A 14,620-nucleotide genomic window follows, 5' to 3' on the forward strand; every position below is an offset into this window, starting at 1 on the left:
TCACTGAATTCTTTTATCATGTTTATAATTGTTCTTTTGAGTTCCATGTCCTGCATTATCTCTAGGGAGTTCTCATTGTACTCTCTAGAGGACTATTGGTATTTAGTGGGGATATGTTATTTCGGTTTTTCATGTTATTATTATTTTCTCTGTGATTTTGACATGTGAATTTCTTTTGTAGTTTCCGATTCTTGTGTGAGACTCAAGCCGTCAAGTTTAAGGTCTGTTTCTTTTTGTAAACTTTATGTGTCTTTGTGTTTTGCTTTTGGGGCATGAAAAGCTCATTCCTCTAAGCTTGGGTTCTCTCTTTTGTTTTTATATTGGAGTGGCCAGATTGCTTCTGTCTTCAGGAGTTCCCACAGAGGCCCAAATCAGATGAGGATCAGATGCTCTCAGGGCTTCTCCTAAGGTCTGGATCCCTCCAGGATAGATTTTGGCCTCAGGAATTTGGGTGTTAGACTGGGAGTCGGGCCCAGGAAAGATGCTCGTCTAGGGCAGCTGGTGGCCATGCCACCCAGAGATGCAAAGGCAGATAGATGGTCTGGATGCAAAGGATCAGGAAGAGGAAAGGTCAGTCCTCACGTCCTGGAAAGAGGCTGGAGGGTGGTGCAGATCCAGGGAAGCAGAGGGAGGTGAGGGCGGGGCCAGGCCCAGAAGCAGTGCTCTTGGTTACCACAAAAGGCACTGAGTTGGTCTGGATGAAAAGGATCAAGAAGCAGTACTGGTTCCCCAGGTGTCTGTGGCCCCAAGACAAGGAATGGGACAGGACCCAAACTAGGAGGAGAGACCAGCAGTGGAGATGGGAGGGTGAATGAGGCTGGGGGAGTCAAGTCGCAGAGGGCACGATGGACTTACCCCGGAGAGAGCCTGTGGGTCAGAGAGAGGCTGGCGGGTCCTGCAAGCCCAGGGAAGCAGAGCTTTTTTTAATATTTAAAAAAATTTTTTTAGAAGAAGCACTTCATTACAGCTTTAACATACTCAATAACAGTTTCCAGAGTAAAGATACATCTCTTTCAAAAGTGGCTATAAAATTTTCAGGTTCACTGTTGAATGAATAGTTATGCAATATTGAACTCAGTATAAGCCTTGTAAGACATAACACTGAGTGAGATTTTAACCTTCAAAAAAGATCTGCATTTCATTTTAAAATATATTGTTTCTTACAGACTCACTGTTTTTGCTAATAACACTGAGATGTTGGCACATGCTTCTCTAATCTGTATGTATCTGATTATTACCAGTCATAATTGGTTGCATTAGGATCCTTGGCACCTGTGTATGTCTATAAAGTCATCAAAGAGCTGTTTTTGTGAAGACTTGGGCCCTGCATAACCTCATTCACAACTGACTTACTCATGGTCTTAGTAGAAAGTTTCTATAGAGAGGGGTAGTAGACATGTAAAACATGTCCCAACTGTATGTTTTCATTCCACGGTGAGTTTATGCTAAGGAAGCTTAATGCTACTTTAGGTAGAAAATGAGCAAGTCACTGAAAACTGTGACTACATGGATGAGTACTTTACACAACTAAGAAGGCAGACCACACCTGCTTAGTGTCTATTCCATTGAGAAGCTAATTTTGCTGGTTTTCTTCTCATTAGACGTGTATTACTAACATCTAGAATAAATGTATGGGACCCGAGTAGAATGCTGGCAGAAGTGGTCCCACTTACCAAACATAACCAGCCTACTCATTGTGACCTAATCAAGCTCACATTATTGAATCAAGTCAGAAAGATTGAACCTTGCCAATATGTACATACATGGAAGCCAAAATTCTACCTTAAATTAGGGTTTAGTTATTGGCCCATACTTATTTTCTTAAAAAATCCTAATAGGGGCTGGAGAGATGGGTCAGCAGTTAAGAACACTGACTATTCTCGCAGAAGACCTGGGTTCGAATCCCAGCACACATGGCAGCTAACAACTGTCTGAAACTCCAGTTCGAGGAGCTCCGACAGCCTCTTCTGTCCTCTGTGGGCACTGCATGACATGGGTGCACTTACCTACATGCAGGCAATACACACATACACATAAAATAAAATAAATAAAAAAATTTTTAAAATCTGAATAAGATATCTATACAAGTAATTCCATGCTATTCAAATGTATTTAGTTCCTGACCTCACATAGCAAGTTATCAGTGTATTTCAACTAAAGCATGAGGTAAAGTTCTTACTGTAAGTACTTGCTGTTTATATTGCTAAAGAAACGCTAATTTTATTTATTTTTATTTTATGGTATATGAATATTATGTCTGCAGGTATGTAAGCACACCCATGTCATGCAGTGCCCATGGAGAACAAAAGAGGGTGTTGGATCCTCAGGAACTGGAGTTACAGACAGTTGTTAGTTGCCATGTAGATGCTAGGATTTGAACCCAGATCTTGTGCAAGAACAGCCAGTTCTCTTAATGACCGAGCCATTGCTCCAGCCCCTGAGATGCTTACTTTTTGTCTCCTTATATTAGTTCTAAGAACTAGCTGCAATCAAACTAAAATTAGGAAATCTCCCTTTACTAATTATTTGATGAAAACATTTTATTATTTCAGTTATAAGAATAGATTTTGCTGGGTGTGGTGGCACACACCTTTAATTCTAGCACTCAGGAGGCAGCCTTGTTGGGGGACCCTGCTGCTATAGTTGTAGTCCTCCATGTCCGGATAGCTATAAGGGGCTCTGCGCTATATGGAAGGACTCCCTTTCTCAGCGGGGCCTCCTGCTCTCTGCCTGACTTACCTGGAAAGTACCACCAAGCACGGATGCCTGACCTTATTTGGAACATGACCTTTGGCATAGTTACCTGCAATAAAACTGCCCCCAGGTTTTTTCTATATGATAATTAGACATTGCCCTATAGTCAGATGATAGTATCCCCCTACCACATGTAAATAAAGCATACAATGAACACCTATCAGCTGAAGCTTTGGCTGCTGCCTCCACACTATATTTTCCCTAATCCCCACTGAATAAACGGAGCTGTATCACTGAATCTGCCTCCCTGTAAAGTTTTTTCCATCGTGCTCACTGGCCGTCCTGAACCGGTTCGTTGTTTCTGCTCCCTTTGTCCTCGTGGATCGGTGGCCAACAACCCACGAGGGGAGGGAGAGACCCCACACAGCCTCAGGCAGATCTTTGTAGTTTCAAGGCCACCCTGGTCTACATAGTGAGTTCCAGGCCAGCCTGGGCTCATAGTAAGACTCTGTCTCAAAAAGAAAAAAACAAAACAAAACAGTTTCTACAGCGAATGAGATGACTCAGTGGGTAAAAGTGCTTGTGTGTATAAGTGTGAAACACTAAGTTTGATCACTGGAACCCACAGTGAAGGGAGAACCAACTCCCAAAAATTGTCCTCTGCCATCCATATGAAACACCTCCTCCAGTCCCCTTTCTGGAAGAAATGACACAGTAAGAAACCTCAAGTCATAGTTTAAATTTTAGTCCTTTGTCCCATTAGACCAACAGGGTTTTCAATTTCAAAAGTTTTTTAGTGTTTATTACCTACTGACCAAGAGAGAACTCACATGATTTTTTTTAAGAGTAAAAAGTAAATTAATGTTACTTATACTTAATAAAATCAATTTTCTAACATAGAATAATAGTTTAAATAGTATTCTGAACAGTAAAGCACCTGTACACGACTAAGATTCATTTAGTATTTCTTTCTTTTTTTTTTGTCTTTTTGAGACCGGGTTTCCCTGTAGTCCCAGCTGACCTCAACTCACTATGTAAACCAGGCTGGCCTTGAACTCACAGAGATCCGCCTGCCTCTGCCTCCTGAGTGCTGGGATTAAAGGCGTGTGCCACCATGCCCAGCTTCATTTAGTATTTCTAAGGATGTGAGGGCAATCTGGCTATGACATCTGTCACTCCACTGATCACCAAGGTTGATTTGGCTGATCTGGCTGGCTAGGCGGGTGTCCCCTTCCTCCCTCAACACTCCAAGTGCATCCCTCCCAAAGCTGCATGCTCTGCTGAAGAGCATGACCTTCCCCGATAAAGGAGAACCAGTCTTCACTCAAGAGTATTTGAGCAGGTGTGCTCCCCTGCTAGAATCACCAAACAAGCTCTCATTCAGTATTTTTTAAAACAACTTTAATTAGAAATCACATCCTACATACAGGGGTTATTCCAAGAAGTTTCATTCCATTGGCTAGGACAGAACGGACAGCTTTGAAAAGATGAAGTCTGGCCTAAAAAATAAAGAATGATGAAATGTTCAATAATAACATGTCAGAAGTAAGCAAAAAAGAATGATTTTAGCACTAATTCAGATTTAAAGTAGGAAAACTACTTGAGAATACCTTGGAGTACTCTAGGCATGGGGAAATATATTTTAGCATCCCTTGCAGAAGACTGTGGAGTGGGAGCGACAGAATGTCCCTCAAACATGTGATGGAGGAAAATGCATTCATTGTTATAGCCCAATTCTCCTTTATTAGCTGAGTCAGAAAGTATACTGCTATGGTTAAACAACAGAAGTTATTTAAGAAAAATTAATGAGACTGTTACTAACTACTAATGTTTTTTAGTATTAGTTTGAGCCGCCAAGGGATCATGTAGAGGGCATTTAACATTACATACCCCAGCCACTTCAGTAGGACTGTCTTTTATTTGGAGGGTTTTGTGTGCCACAGCTGCAAGATGACTGAAACAGGAAGAAAGAAATATAAGGACCAGTAGTAACTTCCTGTTACATGAGTTTGCTTTCTAATCCAACACTAAAGAAAAAGCCTAGAATCACTAAAGGAGATACCTGAAGTTATAAAAGTTGAGACAAATGTGCTGCTTATGTATAACAGTAAAACACTAAACTCACTTTAGATTTTAGTCCTGCTTTTACCAAATGGCAAGTTTTCTAACAATTGGTATTTGCTTAATAGACAACTTTTAAAAGCATAACATGGCAAAACCTTTTCCCCTGTGTCAACTGAGGAGGTGAGACAGGGACTATTTATCAGTGTAGTACATACAGACACTGAATTGTAACCTTTTCTGTTAAGGTATGGTAGCAGTGGGCCAAAGAAATGCACAAGAAATCTGTTTAATTTGTTTAATGAGTGACATTTCATTAGACTTTCTGGCTTTACCTCTTATACATGTATAAGTAGAATATAAAGAAAAAAATCTTATTTAAGTCTGAGGAATCAGAGATAGGGATAGGTCTAGTCTAGATCTTTGGCCCTAGACACTGCCCTGAAAGGTCTGTAGGGCCAAATAGTCTGAACTTAACTTTTCTCACCCCTCACCCCGTTATGACTGTAGTTCATGCTCAACTCTGGGCTTTTTCCTCCTTAGCTTCCTGCTTCTCCTGATTAACACCTGCTGTTTCTCTGCGTCTCAGAGCTGGGCTGAGCAAACATCAAGTCTTCTGTCCATTCCTCCACAACACAAATGGCACTGTGTTGTCACCACTTCTATTACTGTCTGTTCCTATGATTCTACCTTAGAGTACTGAATAAACAACATGATTTGCTAACTGGCAAAGAAGTAATAATTCCTACAACTTAAAGAATAAACATAAATTTTTAGGGCAAGAGATTTATTTACAAGAAACCTTTAAATGAAAGAAACATTACGGAGGTTTTTTTTTTTTTTTTTTTTTTTTTTTTTTAGTTAAAAGGTAACTAACAATGTGCCTAGGTTGAAGATCCTGAGATGATCTATAAAGTACCTCATCGAACCTAAAAGAGAGATGACAGTAACAGTGGCAGAAACAGACTGGTCATACATTATATTAAGCTAAGGCATTAAGATGTTTAATACCTAGATTTGACATCAGTAAGAGCAGAGGGAATATGAAAAAAAGACCTGAATACACTTGACAGCAAATGCCCATTTTTCTTTCATATGAATTCCTCGACAGCAGAAGACTTCCTAAATCATATTTTACCTTTTAGGCCTAGTCCAGAACAAAAATTTAAATCATGACTGTTAAACTAGTGAACTCTACCCTCAAGGCTAAGGAGATCAGGAAGGTTTATTTTCTCTCACAAACCAGCTCTATGTTGAATAAAATTTTCTAATCTTAAGAAAGAACTAGTGACTACTGTGTGGCAAAGAAAACTGCCTTCATAGACACATAGCCACTTTCTAGTTCACTGATCTCTTCTACAGACCAGTCTGTTGACAAGTCTATAAGGTGTGGTCTCTGCCCATGTAGGTGGACAAATATATATGAGATTGTAAGCTGAAACCACAAGGCAAGTGAAGGATTTCCCGCCTCTTGGAAGCTGCACAAAGGCAGGGATTTTCCTTCCTTCATCAGATGCATAGAAGATGCTCTTTTCTAAAACCAAAGGGTCATGCTCTTGTTCGGGGTCATCTTCCTAGATAATGGGCTAGAGTGTGCTAGGCATCTCTGCTACTTTGTGGCGATATTTTGGAGACTAGGGTCGACCTTGAACATTGGCTTAATCTGTTTCCCCCCAGTAACTGTTTAGAGGCAGGACCAAAAAACCAGTCAATTCAGTTAAAAGAAAAAACCCTGATGCTACCAGAAAACCATACCTGAGAAGATGCTGGAGAATTAAAAGAGATTGTGGCTCTCGTAAGCAAGCAATGTTGAAGTCATTCAGATAACCACATCCAAAAGTCTCTTCCAAACTGTTACCAAAGTTTAAAGTTACAAACACGAAAAGATCAGTTATCTAGGGGCTCAAAGTTGCATGTGATAAGTATTATCTCTGAGCATATAGACTTCCTCTCAATCTATAGCCCTAGACTTTGACAATAACACTGACTTAGATTCTCAATTTCCCTAAATTTGTTTCAGTGTGTCTAAAATGTAGGCGACAGGGTATTCTTTGGCAAAGTTATTCTGAGGATGAAGAAAGGCAATATATAAGAAAGTGTTTCTTGTACTGGTGCTTAATGAATACTTAACAGTAAGAGGGCTGCTGTGCTTTAACCAGTCTTGAATAGGAGATACTGGAAGAGCCCAGAAAATAGGGCTTGTCACTGGTCTGAGAACCACACCAGGCAGATCCCAGCCCAGGGAAGGACAGAGACAAGCTTTACTGCAGCCTCTTACCTGTGGAGGCGGGCATGGGTGTACTGTAGAAAGACTCCAGTGTCCCCACGACTCTGGAAAACACGATCCCAGCTGAACTCATAGTCAGATAAGAGTAAGCCTTTGAAGTCCTAAAATGAGAGTAATCTTTATCACTGGCTTTTGCTCAAATACCAGACAAGCCAGGAGCAGTGGTGCATGCCTTTAATCCCAGCCCTTGGAAGGCAGAGGCAAGGGCAGGCGATCTCTATATGATGGAGGCTACCAGATCCAAATAGCAAGTTCCAGGCCAGCAAGGGCTGCAGGGAGACCCTATCTCAAAAAGACCCCCAAAAATACCAGACAAAAAAGTTTTAGAGGAAGGAGTCTTTACAGACCTGAATGATGAGAGCTGCCAGCCCAACCCTCTCTGCAGTCTCCTGTGGGTTCATCAGTTTCTTCGTTGCTGAAATAAAGGCAGGTATTTTCAACCTGCACTATATAGTGCAAGAAAAATGAATCAAAGTGGTTAAAAAATTTTTGCTCTAAGTGTACTTGACAGTTACATCTCCCCCACTCACTTTACAGTGAAGAAACATGAATTTAGTTTTACAAATATCCCTAGTAAGATATTGGACATAGCTGATACTTATTTTTTCAAGGGTAACTTGGATCCAATTTACAATAGGAGTTGGAGTGGGACAATAGCTCAGGTGGGAAAGTGCTTGCCTTATAAGGATAAGGACCTGAGTATGAAACCCAGAACCTATGTAAAGAGAGCTGAACATGGTGCTTTGTGCTTGCAAACCCAGTGCTAGGAAGACAGAAGCAGGCAGATCTTGGTACATACTGGCCAGCCAGCCTTGCCTACTTGGTGACTTCCAAGCCAGGAAAAAAAAAAAGAAAAAAAAAAAAGAAAAAAAGGAAGACAGTGCCAGAGAATAAGGTTAAAGACTGCCTGAGTTATAGTGAGATCTTGTCTCAAAAAAAAAAAAAAAAAAAGGAAAAAAAAAAAGAAAAAAAAAAAAAAAAAAAAGGAAAAAAGGGCCAGAGAATACCTTTGGCCTCAACAAAAATATGTGTACATGTTCATGAGCACTCATATACACATGAACAATATGCATACACATACACGTGACAATGGCATGTAGAACATGACTTTAACAATAAGAAAGTGGATTTACTCTTAATGGAAGCCATGTTTTTTAGCATTCTTGATTGAATCTCATTTAAGACATCTTCCAGAAAAGTGACGTCCCCTCTTCGAGTCTTCATTCCCTTCACTATTCCAAAAGGTACATGCAGGCACCTGAAATGGATGGGCATTTGTTAACCAAAAGGTAAAGGGTGCCAATGACGTGAGTAAACTACATTACCCTTCCAGAGCTTAATTTGACCCTCAAATCTTGTAGTAGCCTTTAAAAACTTACTAAAATAAATGCAATGTAGCCAGGCATGGTGCACATGCTGCATTACCAGCAACTGAAGATGGAGGCAGGATAGTTAGGAGTTCAAAGTACACAGTTCAAGCCAGTTTGGGCTACATGAGACCCTGCTTCAAACAATAACAAAACAAAAATATGTTCCATCCATTTTCCTGCAAATTCCGTTTTTAATAGTCAAAATTCCATTGTATATATGTACCATATTTTCACTACTCATTAATCATTTGATGGACATCTAGGCTGATTACATTTCTTTGCTACTGTGATCAGTGCATCAATGAGCACAGACGTGCAGGTATCTTTGTGGCAGGATACAGAATCTTTTGGGTACATGCCCTGGGGTGGTACAGCTGGAACATATGATGGTTCCATGTTTAATTTTCATGAGAAACCTCTATAACTCCATACAGTAGCTGCATCAGTTTATACTTCCACCAAGAGTAGATTAATTTTTCCCTTTCCTACATCCTTACCAGCACTTGTGGTCATTTATTTTCCTGATAGCAGCCAGTCTGATTTGGGTAAGATACAACGTCTCTATGTATCCCTGGCTGGCGTGGAACTCATTATGTGGACCACGCTAGCCACAGACCCAGAGATACGCCTACTTCTGCCTCCCTAGTGCTGGGATTAAAGGCATGTACCACCATTTGTATTATTCTTTAGAGACTTCTCTGTTCACTTTCTTAGCTCATTTTTTGACAGAGTTGTTTCCTTTTTTAGTTTTGTGAGTTGTTTTATACATTCAAGATATTTATCCCCTGTCAGATGTTTGGATGAAGAAAATTTCTCCCATTTAGTACAGTTCTTTAATCAATTAACTGTTTCCTTTCTGGTAAGCATACCTTTTAATTTTATGAGGTTCCAATAGTTGAATGTTGTTCATTTCCTGAGTGACTGGAGTCCTATTCTGAAAGTCCTTACATTTGTCTATATCTTGAAATGTTTTACCTACTTTTTTCCTCTAGCAGTTTCACAATTTCAGGTCTTATGTTAAGGTCAATGATCCATTTGGAGTCAATTTTTATGCAGGTAAGAGATAATAATGTAGTTTCAGTCTTCTACATGCAGATATCTAGTATATTATATTAAGTGGGGGAGCCTAGGCTCAGAAAAGCAAACACTGCCCATGTCATTCTCTACTAACTTCCAGTTTATACATATGTATGTTATGTGGGAGTCTGTGTGTGTAGAGGCCAGGAAAGTAAAAAGGGACCCATGAGAAGCTTGGGATGGGGCAGGAATAGTATAACAGATGTGGTATAGAAGTGGAAGGGAGAATCTGGAGGTGGAAAGGTTTAAGAGGAGATGGGGTTCAAGGAAAGGGGGAAGAGAAGATGTTAGCTGAGACAAAACTAAGGCTGTAAGAAAAAGCAATAAGGAAAACTAATTTTGTAAAATAGTTATAAAATAAAGTAATTTTTAAATGTTTGAATGGAGGTACTCTGTATGGATGGATAAAGCTGCTCCCAGAAGCCACAAGTATATTAGATGAAAAACCCAGTGATAGGGTGGGCTACCTCCTTATGAGGGAAGTTCCTCGGACCCCTAAAATATAAGCTACTACCACTGCTCTTGGTTGCCCATCAGTACTAGCTGGTAAGACCCTATTGCTGAGGCCATAACATCCTTTGGTTACAGGACATAGAGAACTCAAGCTGAAACTGAGCTGAAGGTTGCCTTCCTGATGACTAGCTTTCATGATGCCAGAAGGTGCTATGTAGGCTGTTGGAGAAGAGTCATCAATAGTCTAACTTAGCTATGGACCTTATGTGCAATACTACTGACTTGCTAAGCAAGATGTGCCCATTGGTACAATAGTGGCACGACTGTTATGGGAGTAAATAACTGCTTTCTGACTGGACTTAAGGCCAATTCCACAGGAGTGAATTCATACCTAGTAAGATAAATTTGGTCAAAGGCCCATGGCTTGGAGGTTTTAAGCCTTAGTGAGGAAGCCACTACTGTTCTTTTGCTAAATGGCTATGTTGTGAGATTACTTTCTAAATGTCTATATTTATGCCCATAAACTAGTGCTGTTGTCAGTTTTGATCAGAGAAGCTTCTTTATCCAATAGGTAGCAGTTACTGCAGAATGACTGTTGAATGCTTACCCCTAAACCTGAAATCTGTATTAGGCCCTCTAGAGATCAGGGAACATTGCAGAACAGGGGAAAGAAAGATTGTAAGAGCCAGAAGAAATAGGGAATGGTGTGGAACACTGTCTTCCAGGCACCATAGGGACAATGTACTTATGAATTCACAAAGCTGTGATCACCTGCACAAGACTAAGCCCATCAACATTCTACATGGAGGCCTCAGTCCTCTCTGAGGATTTATAGGTAGTTAATGGTTGCTGATGGAGGGAGAGACCATTTTCTTGAGTACTACAGCCCTGAAAAGCTGTGCAAGCTCCTGTCAGTAACCCCTCAATCATGCTCCTGACAACAATCCTAATTCAACTCACTAGTTCACCAATAAAGAAATAAGTCAATAAATAAATTAAAAGACATGAAAGTAGAAAGGAGACTACTGGGGAAGGAAAGGAGGATCAAAGGAGTGGGAGCAGGAATGGAATAGGAGGATAACAGTAAATATGACCAAAAATACCTTATATATGTATGAAGATATCATAATGAAGCCCACTATTATACATAACTAATATATGGTAATAAAAACCAGAAAAATAAGTTAGATATGATTTGTTGCAGTCCACTAAAGTTTCTATTTATTTATTTATTTATTTATTTATTTATTTATTTATGAACTCAATATGTAGACCAGGCTGGCCTTGAACTCATAGATATGCCTGCCTCTGCCTCCCAGGTGCTGGGATTAAAAGCATATGTCACCATGCCTTTAATCCCAGTACTTTACTGAGATAATTGCTAGTATGTAATTAAATTACCAGTTCCCTTTATGAGGAAGCAGAAATGGGGATTAATAACTTTGAAAATCAAAACAGAGTAGATATCTAATAAACACATTTATTGGGACATAATACAAAAATCAAACTTTCTTTTTCACACTAATATCTTGATAAAAAGAACTAAATGTAAATCTTTCTAGTTATGTTTCAAGGCTTGGTTGACTTAAAGCATTAGTGACCTTGGGTAGGCAACTAAGAAGCATTTAAACATTACCTTTCCGCCCATTCATATCCCATCATCTTCAGCATTTGGAACACTTGCTGAAAATGCTTTTGCTGCCCTTTATCTGTCTTGGAGGAAAAGTTGTTAAAATTTAAGCAAAACAAAGCAATAGCAACAAAAATAGGCTAGATTTAAATTAACAGTTTTGTTAGACTAAAGTCATTGGCAGTCAATATATTTTAAATAAACACATTAGGGGATGAAGAGATGGCTCAGTGGTTACGAGTGCTTACTCCTCTTCTACAGGACCCAAGTTCAGTTCCCAGCATCCCAATCCAGAGTTTCACATCCCCGTGACCCCAATTCCAAGGGATCTAACTCTCTTGGCCTCTGCAGGTACTTGCATGCACATGAGCATACACATTCTCATTCTCTCATTCTCTCTCTCTCTCTCTCTCTCTCTCTCTCTCTCTCTCTCTCTCTCTCACCTCTATATATAAATAGACAATTAAATCTTTTAAAACAAACATACTAAAGAACATGCTGAATGGGAAAATAAGAGCTGCAATACTCTAAAACAGGAGGAAATATGGACTTTCATCTTTGGAATGCTTTATTTCATTTCCTTTTCTCTCAGCTATTATGAGCTCTGTCTCACGAAGATTAAAGTTAAGCTTGAAAAAGATGTTTGATGGTAACTTTCTTAGTATAAAGGGAGGCTGCACATGCAAAGGAAAGAAGGCAGAGAAGAGACTAGAATATCAGTAACAATAAAGGGAACAAACTAGTGATACAATGGGATTGAATGGATCTCAAGGGAATTCACTATGCTGGGTGAAAAAGCCAATTTCAGAAAGTCACATACTCTGTGATCCCATTTATTTAACACTTTCAAAGTGACAAAATTTGTGATGGATAGCAAGACTAGGGTTTGAGAGAATGTATGATTATGAAGTGGGTAATCACAAGGGGGGTTGGTTTGTAATAAACAGTTCTGTATTATGAATATAATGATGGTTACACAAATTATACATGTAATAAAATTTCATAAAACCAACCCACACAAAAGTGCATTGTAGCAGGAGGCCTCCAAAGATGGCGCGGACCCAGAGCCCTGGGATTCAGTGAGAATTCACTTCACTTCTTGGTCCGCAAATAGCCCACCAAAAGGAGCCCATGCCTCTGTACCCTCCTTGTGAGACCAGTGACTGCTGACAGACTGCACGGTGCGGACCAATCAGAAAATGATACGCTGACTAAAGGGACTTGGGGGTGGAGAAAAGGGAGATATAAGGTGTGCCTCCTCCTGCATTAAACGAGGCTGCAGCACCTCGCCTAGTGCTTGCTTCTACCCGACTCCCGGGGTCTGTGTGTTGCGACTCCGCACTTCGTTACCCCCTAATCGGCAGGGACCCGATCCAGGTTAGGGTCTTCACAGCTGGCCTGAGGAGAACCCACAACAGTACATAGGAAAACCAAGATATCTCATGGGTCCTAGTTTAATATGTCTTTTTTTTTAAAAAAAATTTTATTTATTATTTTTGTTTTATGTGTATAAGTGTAATGCCTGCATGTGGGTGAGTGCACCTGTGTTGTACAGTGTCCATGGAGGTCAGAAAAGGGCATTGGATCCCCTGGAACTGGAGTTACAGACAGTTTAGCTGCCATGTAGGTGCTGGGTATCAAACCCGGGTCTTCTGCAAGAACAGCCAGTACTCTTAACTGCTGAGCCATCTCTCCAGCCTCCTAGTTTACTATTTCTATAGTTTTCATGAGATAGGGGTTATAAACTTTTATGTTTTATTTTGAGTACTTACCACATAAATCATTGTATCAAAATTATACTTGTCCATGCGATCTATTGCAGCTGCAAGATCCCTAGGGGGGAGGAAAAAGCACAGGTGGGGGGGCAGCATTTATAATCACTTTTACCTATTTTTAACAGTGAGAGTCTAAAAGCTATATTTATTTTTATGTATTATGAGTGTTTTGCCCGCATGTAAGTGTACCCATGTCATAAAATGCCCTTGGAGGTCAGAAGAGGACATTGGATCCCCTGGGACTGGAGTTACTGATGGTTGTTAGTTGCCATGTAGGTGCTGGGAACTGAATCAGTGTCCTCTGGAGGAGCAACCAGTACCTTAACTGCTGAGCTATTTCTCCAGCCCCAAAGTGAGTTTTGTATTTTTAAAACTCTATTATGCTAGGCTGGGCATGGTGGCACATGCCTTTAATCCCAGCACCTGGGAGGCAGAAGGCAGGTAGATCTCTGTGAGCTCCAGGCCAGCCTGATCTACATAGTGAGTTTCAGGCCAGCTGGGGCTACAGGGAGACTTTGTCTCAAAAAAGACCAAACCAAACCAAACCAAATTATTCTATAAGCTGGAGTATATGAATTGCTTGTATAGTCCCAACACACTGTTTTGTTTTTTTGTTTTTTGTCTGCCTCTGCCTCAGGAGTGCTGGGATTAAGGCATGCAAAACCACACCACACCACACCACACCAGCAACTTGTGTACGAAATAACAAAATTAGGCTTGGAAAAAAACAATAATAAATGCCCTGGGAAAAATAATTTTAAAAAACACCAAAAATAAATAAGCAAAAGTTCTAGAGCAAGTAATCATTTAAAAAGCAAAATAGCTTTGGGTAAGTGTTTTTTAATTAACTAAGCTGAGACTACTGAACAGAACCACTAGTTGTTACTTTTCTGTAATACATTATCCCAAAGAACATAATTACAATATAAGTGATAAAACTGCTAAAGAAGTAGCTTCTACATAGCCTATGATTATCAGAGACTCAAAATCCTGATTGCTCAAAAGCCATAACTTTTAAGACCCACAAGTCGTTAGATAAAAATCAGGATAGAAGTGGGGAATTTTTATCATAAAGCTTCTGTTCTAAGACAATACTCCTTTTCCCAAGTGTAGCAGCATAGGTGCTGAGAAATCTAGATCATAAAAAAACACACATTTAGATAGTTGTAATCTTTTTGACATGGAGCTTCTGTTCTGAATGGAAATCTTTATAACTACTGGTGAAAAGATAAATTTCTATAGCTGGCACAAAAATAGTTTTCGTGTGTGTGTG

General features: G+C 39.9%; 1 protein-coding gene across 3 annotated transcripts in view; it reads right to left on the reverse strand.

The window, feature by feature from the left end:
- Positions 1-4,078: 4,078 nt before the first annotated feature.
- Positions 4,079-14,620, reverse strand: part of Rars2 (arginyl-tRNA synthetase 2, mitochondrial) — an 82,437-nt gene continuing 71,895 nt past the window's right edge. The window contains exons 12-20 of one of the 3 annotated variants that reach the window (XM_017797564.2): positions 13,345-13,405; positions 11,579-11,655; positions 8,176-8,300; positions 7,390-7,457; positions 7,034-7,143; positions 6,511-6,606; positions 5,614-5,684; positions 4,585-4,652; positions 4,107-4,193 (exon numbers count right to left, since the gene is read on the reverse strand). In XM_017797564.2, the coding sequence (XP_017653053.1) occupies positions 4,107-4,193; positions 4,585-4,652; positions 5,614-5,684; positions 6,511-6,606; positions 7,034-7,143; positions 7,390-7,457; positions 8,176-8,300; positions 11,579-11,655; positions 13,345-13,405 (763 nt within the window). Of the gene's footprint in view, positions 4,194-4,584; positions 4,653-5,613; positions 5,685-6,510; positions 6,607-7,033; positions 7,144-7,389; positions 7,458-8,175; positions 8,301-11,578; positions 11,656-13,344; positions 13,406-14,620 lie in introns of all 3 variants that reach the window. The other 2 variants (XM_029562386.1, XM_008830845.3) reach the window with 2 other exon arrangements.

The sequence above is a fragment of the Nannospalax galili genome, unplaced genomic scaffold, assembly GCF_000622305.1.
Source record: "Nannospalax galili isolate Female #2095 unplaced genomic scaffold, S.galili_v1.0 scaffold1395, whole genome shotgun sequence".
Classification (NCBI taxonomy): domain Eukaryota; kingdom Metazoa; phylum Chordata; class Mammalia; order Rodentia; family Spalacidae; genus Nannospalax; species Nannospalax galili.